The sequence below is a fragment of the Podarcis melisellensis genome, assembly GCF_964234715.1.
Source record: "Podarcis melisellensis genome assembly, chromosome: 2".
Lineage (NCBI taxonomy): Eukaryota > Metazoa > Chordata > Lepidosauria > Squamata > Lacertidae > Podarcis > Podarcis melisellensis.
The window spans coordinates 10,494,140-10,509,006 of NC_138529.1; the positions used below are offsets into that span (position 1 = coordinate 10,494,140).

Below are 14,867 nucleotides of genomic sequence, written 5' to 3' on the forward strand. Positions count from 1 at the left end.
TTCTTAACCTGAAACTGTTCTTAACCTGAAGCACCACTTTAGCTAATGGGGTCTCCCGCTGCTGCCGCGTCGCCGGAGCACGATTTCTGTTCTCACCCTGAAGCAAAGTTCTCTGCAAAGGTACTATTTCTGGGTTAGTGGCGTTTGTAACCTGAAGCGTATGTAACCTGAGGTACCACCGTATATATAAATAATATAAAAATAACTAATAATAATAAATTATATATATGTGTGTGTGTGTGTGTGTGTGTGTGTGTGTGAAATATATAATATAAATAATATCATTCATATATATATATATATGTCCAGTAGCACCTTAGAGACCAACTAAGTTTGTTCTGGGTATAAGCTTTTGTGTGCATGCACACTTCTTCAGATACACCTGGTGGTAGTGATGGTTGTTAAAGATTTCTTACACACCCTTCACTCTAACGGACAGTCCCAACAATATACATATGTCCCAGAGTGGCTCAGCCGGAAGAACATGAGGCTCTTAATCTCAGAGTCATGGATTCGAGTCCTGCATTGGGCAAAGGATTCCTGAGCTTGGGCTCAGTTGTCCACCATTGACACCCCTTGACCTCAGAGGCTGGCAACTATCCATGCAACTGTTTTCAATGGACGCCGGTAGCCCAGTTTCTGCCGCCATGTTTCTTTAGGGCACTGTAACAACACAGCACCTGAGGCTATAGGTTGCCAGGAGTTGGGGATGAGCTGAGAGGGCTGGCAAGAGGCCTTGGTTTCACCCGCAGGCTGTGTTGTAGAAGATCTCTAGGTGAGGTGTCTCCCTGGTGTAATAAACAAAAATCTGCCCTTATTCCCTTATGGGGGACACAAGAGCCCTTACAGAGTCCTTTGTGGGTTCTCCATCGGTTGAAGAAAATAACAGAGGCCAACCAGAGAATATTGAGAAGCAAAGCAGCTATTAAGTCTCATCTTTATTGAACTGTTGCAACAGGGTGCTCCCCTCACACGCAGAAGAGGAGGAGGAACCCAGAACCAAGATGTGCCTGCCCTTATATAGAGACATTTTAAATTCCCTGCTCTGAAGCTCAAGACCCCCTTTCCATACATCATACATACATTACAGAAGGGGTGTAACCCAAGACCACCCCCCACAAACATCATACCTACATCACAGAAAAGGCGGTCTACAACAGAAATTTGAATGTTGTTGTTTTTCCTGTCTGCCAGGTTATCTGATAATGCCCCATCTGATTGCCTTTCCTGGTAGTCTGGCCATTCCTTTGAGATGGTGCTTACCCAATTCCTGAGACAACGGGAAGGTTCCCTCACCCCCTCCCTCCTTGCAGAGAAAACATTTGGTCAGTTTGGGAGTCAAAATGGTTTCAGGACAGTCTTCCTGTGCTGCTCCAGACATGTGGTCCACATATCTATGTACGTCTTTGCTTGGTACATTTATGAACATTTATTATATATCTAAGACCTTAATTTTTTAATTGTCTTGGAGGGGAGCCAGCACCCCTGTCCCCACAGTGCCGTCTGCGAACAGTTTCGGCAGAAATTCCACCAACCCACTGCGCACGTTGCCTCGGCCTAACCACCATGGCTCTCTTTCTTCTCTGCGTCCGGAAATGGGGGGATTTTTATTTCATTTTTGATGGGGTCAGATCATAAGAGCAAGAATTTGGTTCCCCACACCAAATTCCATCCCTGTTCCCTCCTCACCTTCCTTCCCTCATCTCTCTCTTTCAGCCGTGAGGAACGACCGCAACAAGAAGAAAAAAGACGTAAAGGAGGAGGTTGTGGTAGACAGCTACGAAATGACACCTGAGCTGGAAGAACTCATCCAGAAGGTCAGCAAAGCTCACCAGGAAACCTTCCCTTCCCTCTGCCAGCTGGGCAAATATACAACGGTAAGAGCCGCAGCGTGTTTTATTTGAATTGTGTACATTGTACATTGAAAGGGATGCGGGTGTACATTGAAAGGGATGCGGGTGGCGCTGAGGGCTTGCTGATCGGAAGGTCAGTGGTTCGAATCCCCACAATGGGGTGAGCTCCCGTTGCTCGGTCCCTGCTCCTGCCAACTTAGCCGTTCGAAAGCACGTCAAAGTGCAAGTAGATAAATAGGTACCGCTTCAGCGGGAAGGTGAACGGGGTTTCCGTGCGCTGCTCTGGTTCTCTAGAAGCGGCTTAGTCATGCTGGCCACATGACCCGGAAGCTGTACGCCAGCTCCCTTGGCCAATAAAGCAAGATGAGCGCTGCAACCCCAGAGTCGGTCACGACTGGACCTAATGGTCAGGGGCCCCTTTACCTTTACATTGAGGGTATGTATATCAGTAACCCTCACCAACAATGATAAATGGCTAAACCATACTTGTAAAAGGCCCATTGAAATCAATGTTACCTCAGCTAGGTAAACAAAAGGTAAAGGACCCCTGGACAGTTAAGTCCAGTCAAAGGCAACTATGGGGTTGCAGCGCTCATCTCACTTTACAGGCCGAGGGAGCTTGTGTTTGTCTGCAGTCAGCTTTTCCGGGTCATGTGGACAGCATGACTAAACCACTTCTGGCACAACAGAACACAGTGACAGAAGCCAGAGAGCACAGAAACACCGTTTACCTTCCCGCCACAGCAGTACCTATTTATCTACTTGAGCTGGTGTGAGCCACATTGGGTTCTGCATTGGTGGAAAGGTGGGATATTAATTCATTAATTTGTATTTATTTTAGCGGGTCTCCTCTAAGTACGGTAGTGCCTTGGGTTACAGATGCTTCAAGTTACAGACCCAGAAATAGTACCTTGGGTTAAGAACTTTGCTTCAGGGTGAGAACAGAAATTGTGCGGTGGCAGCAGGAGGCCCCATTAGCTAAAGTGGTGCTTCAGGTTAAGAACAGTTTCAGGTTAAGAACGGACCTCTGGAACGAATTAAGTACTTAACTTGAGGTACCACTGTAGTTGAAGTGTATGCCTGCCACTCTTTCCAAGCCACTATATCAGCTCAAGCTGGTGGATCTCAGGGGTCCTTAAGTTAAGCAACAAAGAATTAGATTCCCCAAATGCCCTACATCTGCTTGCTTTTGCCGTAAGGGATGCTGACTGGTGGGAGAAACTCCTAAGCTGCGCTAAGCGTGCGAGCCCTCCTGTATCTGCACAAGCACAAACAGAAGATGCAAGGTGGGGAGAAGACGGCAGCATTATCGATCCCTGACCGCTCGTCCTTTCTCTTCCAGAACTCTAGCGCAGACCACAGAGTACAGCTGGACCTGGGGCTGTGGGACAAGTTCAGTGAGCTGGCCACCAAGTGCATTATCAAGATTGTGGAGTTTGCCAAACGCCTGCCAGGCTTCACCACCCTCAGCATCGCCGACCAAATCACCCTGCTCAAGGCGGCCTGCCTAGACATCTTGGTGAGGGGCTACAGCAGGCAACGAGAGCGGATTGGGGAAGCGAGGGGTGTGCGGCCTTTGCCAGGGGGCTTCATATAATGTTGGAGGCAAACAGTGACAACGGAGAGAAAGAAAAAGCTTCGCCACCCCTTTCTGCAGGGTTGCCTGAAATGGTGCAAAATTAAGCATCAGCTCAGATAGTTCTGCTAACTGTAGAGAAGAGCAAGGAGTAGGACAGGGTGTTGAAGCCCCATTTTCTGTGCTGGGAATTCTCCTCAGCTCCGTCTCTCTCTGTCTCCCTGGGCATCTTCAACCACTTCTGAGCCCGTTATTGTAGGGGTTAAAGGCCAAGAAGCTTACTTGAGAGGCTGAGATTCTCAGGACGCTGAACTCTCACCAAATACACAGAACTGCAACCTTCTTTGCAGACCTAGGGCTCATCCACACCTGCCTAGAAAGCATGGATCCGAGCAGTTTTCCTCATTCCCAGGAAAGGCCCACTCCTAAATACTAAATCAGAGCAAATGTCAATCCAGAGAAAACCCGAATTGCCATTTGCTCCAATTGAGCACTAAAGAGCATTTTCCCCCTGGGTGAAAGCAGTGGGACAAGAGGGAGAATGGATAACCTCTAGTGAGAACCTCTCCCTTATTAAAAATAGAATTGTAGAGTTGGGAGCGATCCCCAAGGCCATAGCTGTCAACGTTTCTCATTTTTTAAGGGAAATTCCCTTACTCTGAATAGGATCCCTCGCAAAAAAAAGGGGAAAGTTGACAGCTATGCCTGAGAGTCATCTGGTCTAACCCCTGCAATTCGAAACCATACCAGACCCTGCTTAGCTTTGCAAATGTGCTAGCAGTTTTATTGCTGCCCCGCTTAAGAGGACATTCTAGACGTGACCTTCTTCCTGACCATCTTCTCTGTGCTCCCCTCCACCTTCTGCAGATGCTCCGTATTTGCACCCGCTACACCCCAGAGCAGGACACCATGACCTTCTCGGATGGGCTGACCCTGAACCGCACCCAGATGCACAATGCTGGATTTGGGCCCCTCACGGACCTGGTCTTTGCCTTTGCTGGGCAACTGCTGCCTCTTGAGATGGACGACACAGAGACAGGACTGCTCAGCGCCATCTGCCTCATCTGTGGAGGTAAGGGTTGTGCTGCAGCCTCCACAGGCATTGTTATTAGCCTTGTCTTTAAAGGTAAAGGGACCCCTGACCATTAGGTCTGGTTGTGACCGACTCTGGGGTTGTGGCGCTCATCTCGCTTTATTGGCTGAGGGAGCCGGCGTACAGCTTCCAGGTCATGTGGCCAGCATGACTAAGCCGCTTCTGGCGAACCAGAGCAGCGCACGGAAGCACCGTTTACCTTCCCGCTGGAGGGGTACCTATTTATCTACTTGCACTTTGATGTGCTTTCGAACTGCTAGGTTGGCAGGAGCAGGGACCGAGCAACGGGAGCTCACCCTGTTATGGGGATTCGAACTGCCGACCTTCTGATCAGCAAGTCCTAGGCTCTGTGGTTTAACGCACAGCACCACCCACGTCCCAGCCTTGTCTTTAAGGGCTGGCAAAGGGAGCCCGTTGACCATTTTGAGGTCTGGTTCTTGCCGATAGTTCTACTTTTCAAGCAACCAGTACCAAATTTTGTAAGATTTCTAAAATACTGCTGGGAAAGGATAGGAAATGACATCTGCATCAGCAGAAAGCCTAGAATGGTATCATAACGAAAACAGCTGTGTTTCCAAACTTGGGTCTCCAGGTGTTTTAGGACTACAATTCCCATCATCCCATCCAACTCCCATCATCCAGACTACAACTCCCAGCAAGACCAGTGGTCAGGGATAATGGGAACTGTAGTCCAAAAACAACTGGAGACCCAGGTTTGTGAGACACTGGTCTACAACTAGAAAGGCCAGAATCTTCTATTAGAACAATCACACCGGTAATTTGTATACACATTTGTATAATTCTGCTAAATGGTTGCATGCTTGGCATTACGGCCCAGTTTAAAGTGCTGAACATGCCTGGTTCTGAATCCCACATGGCTGTCTTTCCAACCTCCGCAATGCTGTAACCTCTTCCTGATGGGCTGACCTTGCATTTCTGCCCCACTTTTCGATAAAGAACTCAAAAAACAAAACCAGCAAAACAAACAGCACTGCCTGTCTCTTCGTCCCCAGATCGAATGGACCTGGAAGAGCCGGAGAAAGTGGACAAGCTACAAGAGCCACTGCTGGAAGCCCTGAAGATCTACGCTCGCCGACGTCGGCCCAACAAGCCTTACATGTTTCCCCGCATGCTGATGAAGATCACTGACCTGCGGGGGATCAGCACCAAAGGTGAGAACAAGCCCATCATCAACACATTGCCACATAGGCAAGGGGGTAGGATTCTTGCGAGCAATTGCACCCTGGATGTGAATGCGTGGTGGCTGGTCCCCGCTGGAATTGGTGGGGCAGAAGAAGGCAAGCAAGCCACCAGTAGGTGGAGTCAGAGCCAACTCATTCTAATTTTGTCTCCTGTTATGTACTGAGTTGAATAGGATCCAAAAGGCAGCAGTCTGCTTGGTCCTAGAACAATAGGATTCAGAATGCAGCTGTCTGATTGGTCCTAGAACAATAGGGTCCAGAATGCAGCAGTCTGATTGGTCCACTGGAGTCACCCAATCCAGCTCCAGGTGGAAGTGAATCCGCAACCTGATTGGCCTGCAGGAGAATCCCGGAATTAGCTAATCACATGGGGCCCATTGTGTAAATAATGTATATAAAGCAGATACTTTGAGGGGACTTCCATTCCTCCTCACCACTATGAGCTAAACAAAGAGCATGAAATCCACTCTCGACTCCGAGTATATTTCACCTCTATTCCCTTCCCTACCGTCAGGCTGCCTGGATAGCTCAGTTGGTTAGAGCATGGTGCTGATAATGCCAAGGTTGCAGGTTCGAACCTTCTAAGGGACAGCTCCATATTCCCGCATTGCAGGGGGTTGGACTGGATGATCCTTGGGGTCCCTTCCAACTGTACAATTCTATGATTCTAGATTCAAAAGGAAGTTCAAAGCCAGATGCACTTGTTGGACTGGTTGTAAGTCAGAGGGCAGGCAGCTGGCAGCTGGTTAAGGGCAGACTGAGCATCTTCATATAGCTACACATTTTTCCGGCATCTCAAAACATGATTATTGAGAACCAACAACTCGTGGCGCATTCGTTGTCACCCCTGCCATTTTCTGTTCTCTGGAGCAACATTCCTCTGTGTGTCCACTCTGGGCAAACAGGAAACATTGCATTGGACTGCTTTTGTGATGTTCAATCCCAAACCTCCCTTCTTTCCCCTTCTCCCCCAAACAGGGGCCGAACGAGCCATCACCCTTAAGATGGAGATTCCTGGTCCCATGCCGCCGCTCATCCGAGAAATGCTGGAAAACCCTGAGATGTTTGAAGATGAGTTGTCGCAGCCCCCGCCCCTGGCAGAACCCCCCAGCTCTGAGGAGAGCCCTGCAGATGCCAAGAGCCAGGAGGAGGAGGAAGAGGAGGAAGCCCCCTAGCATCTCAAAGAGAGCCAGGATCTAGGCTAGGAAAGGCTGGGAGAAGGAAAAGATGAAAACCCTTTCCACATCTATCTCCTCCGTCCTTCCCGCTGCCCATTTCCTCCAGGACTCTTTGCCTTAATACTTGGGCCTTTCCTGCAGGCCGCCAGAGTTGGGTGTCACGGCAACAGCTAGGGAGACTCCACATTCCCCCCTCTTCGGCTGTGTTTGGTGACTTCTCGGACGGTGTTGGATGCCTCTTGCCTTAAACCTTTCCCCCCGCGGGGCCCTTGGATGTATATTCTAAACTCGCCTTTGCCCCTCGAACCCCAGAGCTCTGCCAAAAGCCCCAGGCCGCCTGCCCAGTTGCGTCGGGCGCTCTCAAGCCAAATATCTGGGACCCGGGAAAGCCCCCAAGGGGCTTGGACTGGGAGACCTCTCCTTTCAAAACGGGAGGAGCTCCCGCTGTGCAATCTGCCCCCCTCGCACTCCTGCCTGTGGGAAGAGGGGCGCCTCGAGAGCTGAGAGAGAAAGACTCTGCGACGTGTGCCCCCAAACACACACCACACCGCGCTCCTGGCCTCCTCCCTCGTGTCCTGGTCCACCGTCCCGGCTGGATGCGAACTGTACCCTCCCAAGCCAGGAACCCAGGCATCCGGGACACTATTTATTCTAGTTTCTGGAGGTGGGTAGAGGGATGGCATTTCTCTCCTGCATCCCACCCGGCCCCCAAATGCACACAAGGATCTCGGACCAATGACTATGCAGGATGGGGAGAGTGAAGCCAGGATTTCAGCATACATATATATCCCTGTTGTGGGGTTTCTGGATGTGTGTGTGTGTTCATGACCATCTCTTGTGGATTCCATGGGGTTGTGGAGTCTTTATTTTTGAGGGAGGTGAGTTTCACGGGCTGGGGGTGTGTGTCTTTTTTTTGTTTTTTTGTTAGCTGTATAAAGCGCTAATGTTTTATTGTTTGGGGCAGAAATCAATCCCGTATCAGGGGTGTGTGTGTGTGTGTGTGTGTGTGTGTAGGAGGGGGTGGGGGAGAAGAGGGGCAGCAGCCGTCCTTCCTCCTCCCTCCCAAGGCAGAAGGGGCAAGAGGGGGCGTGGCTTGCTGTCTCTGTTCTCGCTTGGGATGCTTTTGACCCCGGTGCTAAGGATTCTGGGAAACAGACCCCCAAAGGACACTAGATACCAAAGATATTGAGGAAAGGGTGAGGGTCGGGGGTGCCAGAGCTGCAGACTTGAACCCATTTCCTGTCCCTCAAGCCCTCTGCTGCCCCCTACCCACAACCTCCCCCCTCCCCAGGGAGAACCAGCCACTCTCTGCTAAGTTTGTGTGGAAAGGGGGACTTGGCAGGGAGGAGCGGGACACTGTTTACCTTAACTGGCAAAGTTTTCTTCCCCAGCACTTTGATAAAGGGGAAGGGACGGGTCACTCCTGCTCTAGGAAGCTTTGTTTCCCCTTCTCCCAAGGCCTAAGATGGGGAGGAGACCTGCTTTGCTCCACAGTTCCAGTGGACCAAATATGGAAAATGCTCTTTCTTCTCGTCCCCAGAGGGCAAAAGACTTGCAGAAAGCGTCTCCCAACTCCCCTTCCCTGTGCTCCTAGCAATACGAAAGGAACCAAACCCGAACACTACAAGAAGCGAAGGTTGGGGAGGGTGGCATCGCACCAGCACCCTTTTGCTGATGTTCCGCCATTGGCAGCTGCGATTCCATCTCACCCTACATCTGCTTCATCAGTGGGGGGGAGAGAGAAACAACAGCCTCCCCTCTGCTGCTTTGGGAATGAGAGCTGAAGGTTCTGCTGCCCCTTGCTGGCCATGAATGGGGCAAGACTTTTGGCGGATTTATTTATTTGCCTATGTTTACACCAGGGGGGTGGGTACCACAAAGAGTTGCACCTTCACCCCCACCCCAGAGCAGGCGATGAGGCGGGAGTAACAGCGCCCCCCCCCCAGAACGAGAGGCTCTGCCGAAAACTGCCTTGGCTTCTTCCTCCAGTCATTTTAAGCTGCCAAAATGAAACGAATTAATGAAATAAATACCCCAGGCCTTAAGATGGGGTCTGTTTGTTGTGGGGCGGGATGGAGAAGAGGATGAAGCCCTTCCGTGATGTTTACAGACCAGCTTTCCATGGTGTTTTAGAGGAACCTGTCCTGTCCCTGCACTCCCAGCTGTGCCGCAGAAGAGGGGACTTTTCTATTTTTGCAAAATAAAGCGACGGAAACTCAAAAACACGGCTTTTCAATTTTATTTGTCTCTCAGACAGTGTGCGCGCTCGTGTCTCTCTGTATTTTTTTTACCCCGCTCCAAATTTTAAAAATTGCATAGAATTTGCATCCTGGTGTGGAACAGCAGCATTTTCTGATACCCACCACCAGAGGCTGAAACAACGGCCAACCATTTCTGGATCAAGGCAAGTCTGGATTACATAACCTTTGTTTCGTAATAGTTCTGCTTTCCTTAGCAACCCATTCTGACAGTAGCCTAGAAAATGTTATAAATAAGCAATATCTCAGTGGTGCTTAGGCTTACCTCTTGGTTGTTTCCAACACCTACGATTTGAAAAGGTGGGTGTTAATTAATAATCATTAATATGTTTTTCATTTCTGTATAGGGTGATCAGCTCGGTCAGTTATGGGAAACCTGTGTCACTACAAACGTTGCTAGACTCCAACTCCCATCATCCCTGACATTTGGCCATGCTGGCTGGGGGCTGATGGGAGTTGGAGTCCAGAAACGTCTAGAGGGCGCCATGTTCCCCATATTTGAGCTAGGTCAATTGAGACAAAATGTTCTCAAAGCTACCAGCATGGGTTTGACCAAACTGCGGGAGGCAGTGAAAGACAGGAGTGCCTGGCGTGCTCTGGTCCATGGGGTCATGAAGAGTCGGACATAACTAAACAACAACAAGACCTATAGAGCAACAGCCAGTGGCGTAGCGTGGGGGGTGCAGGGGGGGCCGGCCGCACTGGGCGCAACATCTGGGGGTTAGGGGGCGCAAATCCACGGGTTAGGGGGCACAAATTACTTGCCTTGCCCCGGGTGCTGACAACCCACGCTACGCCACTGGCAACAGCGATTCACGAAAACAACTGACAAAACCTCAATGGGGAGAAAGTGTGGAACAGCAGTTGTTTGAGGAGAACACAGCATGGACAAAAATATTGATGGGGCTCTCAGTATTTTGTGGGAAGGGTTCAGTCCCATGGAAGAACTTTAGGCTTGCACAATTAAAGCGCTGTGGTGTCCTAGGTACACAAATCCACCATTTTTTAAAATAAAAAAACCCTTAGTATTTAGGAAACAAATGAGAAAATGCACTAGAAGTGTGGAATGAACCGAAAAGCATGTAAATTCCCCACAAGCAAATCTGGAGAAAAGCTCATTGCTGTATCACAACCCCACAAATTTACAGATTAGCACCTTGAAATGTTTAATCTCAAGTGATATTTGCACATTGTACTTGGCAGAGAGGGGTGGGGATGGTTTCAGCCAGCACACATTACCTGTCTGGTTTTCCTGACGCTACAAAAATGCCCCTTTCCTTTCGGATGGAAGCTGCTTTGAGGGGCAATGCATCAAACAAAAGCATTTCTCAAGAAATGACAGGACAGCTCTGTATCACAGGTAATGTCATGCATGCACAGATTCAAAAGCCAGCTGGCAGGAGCAGACTGGAGCCAAGGTAATGTGTGCACAGCCCTAATCTAACCTCTGTGTTAGCCTTCTGCAAGCAAATTGGGATGGATGCTCAATAAATAGACCGACCTGGAGGACCCTTGAAACAATTCCGAGTCTTGCCTGCTCTGCTTCATTGTGTGAAAAAGCATCTGCCAGCTGATTTGCAGGCTTCCATCCTCCTGAAATATGTAGCCATAAGTGCACTACTTTTGCAGCTAGTTTCTGCACAAAATGCTCCTGCCTTCTTCTGCTACAATCTCCTTGCAATAAGCACTAAAAAAGGGAGTGATTGAATTATGGCAACCTCCTGGCAAACATGAGTGTAGTTTTACTATTTGTCCACTTGGGGGTGGCAGTGTTGCTGTGATGGCTGGCAACATGCCACGTGAAACATCTCTAGGTTTTTTACAAAGCAAAACGTTGTTACAGGTGGAAGGAGCATCTGAAAGATAAATGTAATAACTGAATACAGCATACCCTTCAGCATTTCTCTGATGAAAATAGGGGTGTCCTATTCCATAATAATAATAATAATAGTATTATTTGTACCCTGTCCATCTGACTGGGTTGCCCGAGCCATTCTGGACAACTTTCAACATACAGGGGACCCTTGAGTTACGTACCGCTCTGGATATGTAACTTTCGGGTTGCGAACGCGGCAAATCCAGAAGTGTATACTTTTGGGTTTCGCTGCGCGCGTATGTGCAGAAACTGTGTGACCACGCATGTGCGCAGAAGCGCTCTATTGCGCCATGCGCGTGCCCAGAAGTGGCGCCTCCAGTTGCAGACTTTTCAGGTTAAGTACGGACCCCCCCAGAACGAATTTAATTCATATCTGGTGGGTCCACTGTATATAAAAACAATAAAACATTAAACATTTTTAAAAAGCCACTTCCCTATACAGTGGTAGCTCGGGTTACAGACGCTTCAGGTTACAGACTCCGCTAACCCAGAAATAGTACCTCGGGTTAAGAACCTCGCTTCAGGATGAGAACAGAAATCGTGCGACGGCAACAGGAGGCCCCATTAGCTAAAGTGGTACCTTAGGTTAAGAATGGACCTCCAGAACGAATAAAGTTCTTAACCCGAGGTACAGTGCTGCCTTCACATGTCTTCTAAAGGTTGTATCTTATCACCTTGGCTCAGGGGTTGCATAATTCCACACCCTCCAACATTTCTCTGATGAAAATAGGGATTCATAAGCGAAAGTGGGATATTTGGAGATCAAATCAGAAACCAGGATGGCTTCTTTAAATCCAGGACTGTCCCTGGAAAATAGGGACACTTGGAAGGTCTGAGCACAGTTGTGATGAACAGCAAGCGGGGTGGGGTTAGTCACCAGCCAAAATCAGTAATGGAAAGGGGAAGTTTAAGTTTGGTTGATGCAGCAGATCTCTCTGATATGCAAACAAGTCCTGATGCAAGGATGGAAGGAAAGGAAGTGTGTCAGGAGCCCTTTCATTACTTTCGCAGGGCTGTCTCAACCTGTGATTCACTCTTTGATTATGCCAATAAATCTGATGCAGAAATGAATTACAAAATTGCTATATTATTATTATTTATAATTTTTTATTCGAAATTTTATTTACAACATAACACAAACCCCCACCCCCCCAACCCAGAAATCCACCCCCATCAGACACAAACCTAACAAACAACAGGCATAATATACAACAATACAAACAACCAAATAAAAGACTTCCTTTATCCTGTTTCTGGCATCCTTATTTACTTCTTATAAGCTGTTTCCTTTATGAATAATTATTAAGATTTTTCTAATTATAACTTAAATATCCACAAAGTCTCCTGCAGACATTAATCAAAACAAGTCCAGGTATGAATTTTAGGGCACTGTTTTGCGAAGTATTCTCTGCATTTTCCCCAGGCTTTCTGAAATTCTTGTCTAGTATGATCTCTAATTGCCTCTGTTAATTTAGCCAGTTCCACAGTTTGTCTTGCCATTCCATTTTTGTTGGCACAATTTCTTTTTTCCAGTTTTTAGCAATTAGGATCCTTGCCGCTCCTGTAGCATAGAGGAATATTTTCTGATCTTCTCTTGCTATACCTGCGTCCGTTATCCCTAGTATTTTTTATAAAGTTATACTTAAACATTTTTTTAAGCTCGTCATATACTATGTTCCAGAAGCTTTTGATTTTTTCACAGGTCCACCAAACATGTATAAGTGTTCCCTCTGTTTTACCACACCTCCAGCACAGATTTGTACAAAACTGCTATATTAGAATCAACCTCATCTTACTGAGTCACTGCTATCAGAGGGACTTTCCCTCCACCAAGGCTGTAGCAACAAACTAATTTTCCCTGCAAAGTGAGGCTCCAAAAGGAAATTCATTTGGAATTTTGTCATTTCCTCATAACCTACAGAAAAATCTAAGCCTCATTGTGTGTTTTTGTGCCTATGGAGCAAAAACACAGGAGCCGAATATGAACAACTATGATTAAATCCTGAAGCTTTCCCCAGACTTAGAACCAGTTCATTCATTAACATCCCATGTAAAAAAAAGGATTTTTATTGAAAGATTTTCATGGATAACAAAGGTGCAAATAGCACCTCTGGTTTCAGTTCAGAGAGTTACATTGGGTGTGAGACATTGCTCTCAGGCATTGTGAGTTTATGGGGAGATAATGGAGATCTTTCCTTCTTTTCCATAGTACATTTGTGGAGTTTTGTGTTTAAGAGGCGAGTTGATGCAGACTATAGGAACATGAAGTGCAATGGAAAACCAAACCACAAACTCCTTGAACTAAATGACCCGCATGTGAACCAGTATCAGAAGAATTCAGGATATCATTAGCACGCAAAGAATAAAAGTTATCGGCAGGTTTAAAAAAGGAAAGGAAAAAAAGGGCACGCTGTAACTAGGAAGTGAAAAAACAGCTGTTGCTGATTTGCTCTAACATTCAGTTTTAAACCTCTGTTACATGCCACTAAAAACACACACACACAGAAACCAAACAGGTCAAGAAATCCCAAGTTATTTCAGAATTCATTGTTTTCAATGCAGAGTTGTTTTGAGGGCATGTCCGTGAGAAGCCTGCTCATGTCACAGTAATTGCACAAAAAGCCTCCTATCATACATTTTGGAGGGAAATTAGAAAAAATTAAGAGCCACACCTGCACCCCAAGCCACACCCTTGCTTGGGTTTACTTCATACTCGCATTGACTGCATACCTTTAAATAACCGAGGCCCTCGCCTCAAAGAACCCTGGGAGTTTGTGAAGGATGCTGGGAAATGCAGCAAACTACAGTTCCCAGGAGCCATGAGGGGTGTGTGGAAAACCCCCTCCCCCAATCCTTGAGTGCCTTTGCATGGCTGTGTCCTTGCACCGTGGCCACGATCCCTGCTTTCCTGAAAGGAGGAGATGCAGGTGGAGGGGCATAGGAACCTCTGGCTTTTTGCATGGCGGGAACAGAGACTCCTTTACTGTTATGTACTGAGTTGAATAGGATCCAAAATGCAGCAGTCTGATTGGTCCTAGAACAATAGGATTCAGAATGCAGCAGTCTGATTGGTCCTAGAACAATAGGATTCAGAATTCAGCTGTCTGATTGGTCCTAGAACAATAGGATTCAGAATGCAACAGTCTGATTGGTTTTAGAACACTAGGATCCAGAATGCAGCAGTCTGATTGGTCCTAGAACAATAGGATCTGGAATGCAGCCGTCTGATTGGACCTAGAACAATAGGATCCAGAATGCAGCAGTCTGATTGGTTTTAGAACACTAGGATCCAGAATGCAGCAGTCTGATTGGTCCTAGAACAATAGGATCTAAAATGCAGCCGTCTGATTGGTTTTAGAACAATAGGATCCAGAATGCAGCAGTCTGATTGGTTTTAGAACAATAGGATCCAGAATGCAGCAGTCTGATTGGTTTTAGAACAATAGGATCCAGAATGCAGCAGTCTGATTGGTCCCAGAACAATAGGATCCAGAATGCAGCAGTCTGATTGGTCCTAGAACAATAGGGTCCAGAATGCAGCAGTCTGATTGGTCCACAGGAGCCACCCAATCCAGCTCCAGGTGGAAGTGAATCCGCAACCTGATTGGCCTGCAGGAGAATCCTGGAATTAGCCAATCACGTGGGGCCCATTGTGTAAATAATGTATATAAAGCAGATACTTTGAGGGGACTTCCATTCCTCCTCACCACTATGAGCTGAATAAAGAGTATGAAATCCACGCTTGACTCTGAGTATATTTCATTTACAAAGGTAAGAGACCCATGCCTTGCCCACTTCTGGCCTGCTGGGTGCAGCCCCTGGAAAGCTGCC

At 47.6% G+C, this 14,867-nt stretch overlaps 2 protein-coding genes across 4 annotated transcripts in view; both read left to right on the plus strand.

The window, feature by feature from the left end:
• RARG (retinoic acid receptor gamma) overlaps positions 1-9,125 on the plus strand; it is a 120,260-nt gene extending 111,135 nt beyond the window's left edge. For all 3 annotated transcript variants that reach the window (XM_081898817.1, XM_081898818.1, XM_081898819.1), the window contains 5 exons: positions 1,717-1,877; positions 3,196-3,372; positions 4,297-4,501; positions 5,536-5,694; positions 6,703-9,125. In XM_081898817.1, coding sequence (XP_081754943.1) covers positions 1,717-1,877; positions 3,196-3,372; positions 4,297-4,501; positions 5,536-5,694; positions 6,703-6,899 — 899 coding nt within the window. In that variant the 3' untranslated portion in view covers positions 6,900-9,125. The remainder of the gene's footprint in view (positions 1-1,716; positions 1,878-3,195; positions 3,373-4,296; positions 4,502-5,535; positions 5,695-6,702) is intronic.
• A 5,625-nt stretch (positions 9,126-14,750) lies between these two features.
• ITGB7 (integrin subunit beta 7) overlaps positions 14,751-14,867 on the plus strand; it is a 42,840-nt gene continuing 42,723 nt past the window's right edge. Inside the window, 1 exon segment of the mRNA XM_081898544.1 lies at positions 14,751-14,807. Coding sequence (XP_081754670.1) covers positions 14,766-14,807 — 42 coding nt within the window. The 5' untranslated portion in view covers positions 14,751-14,765.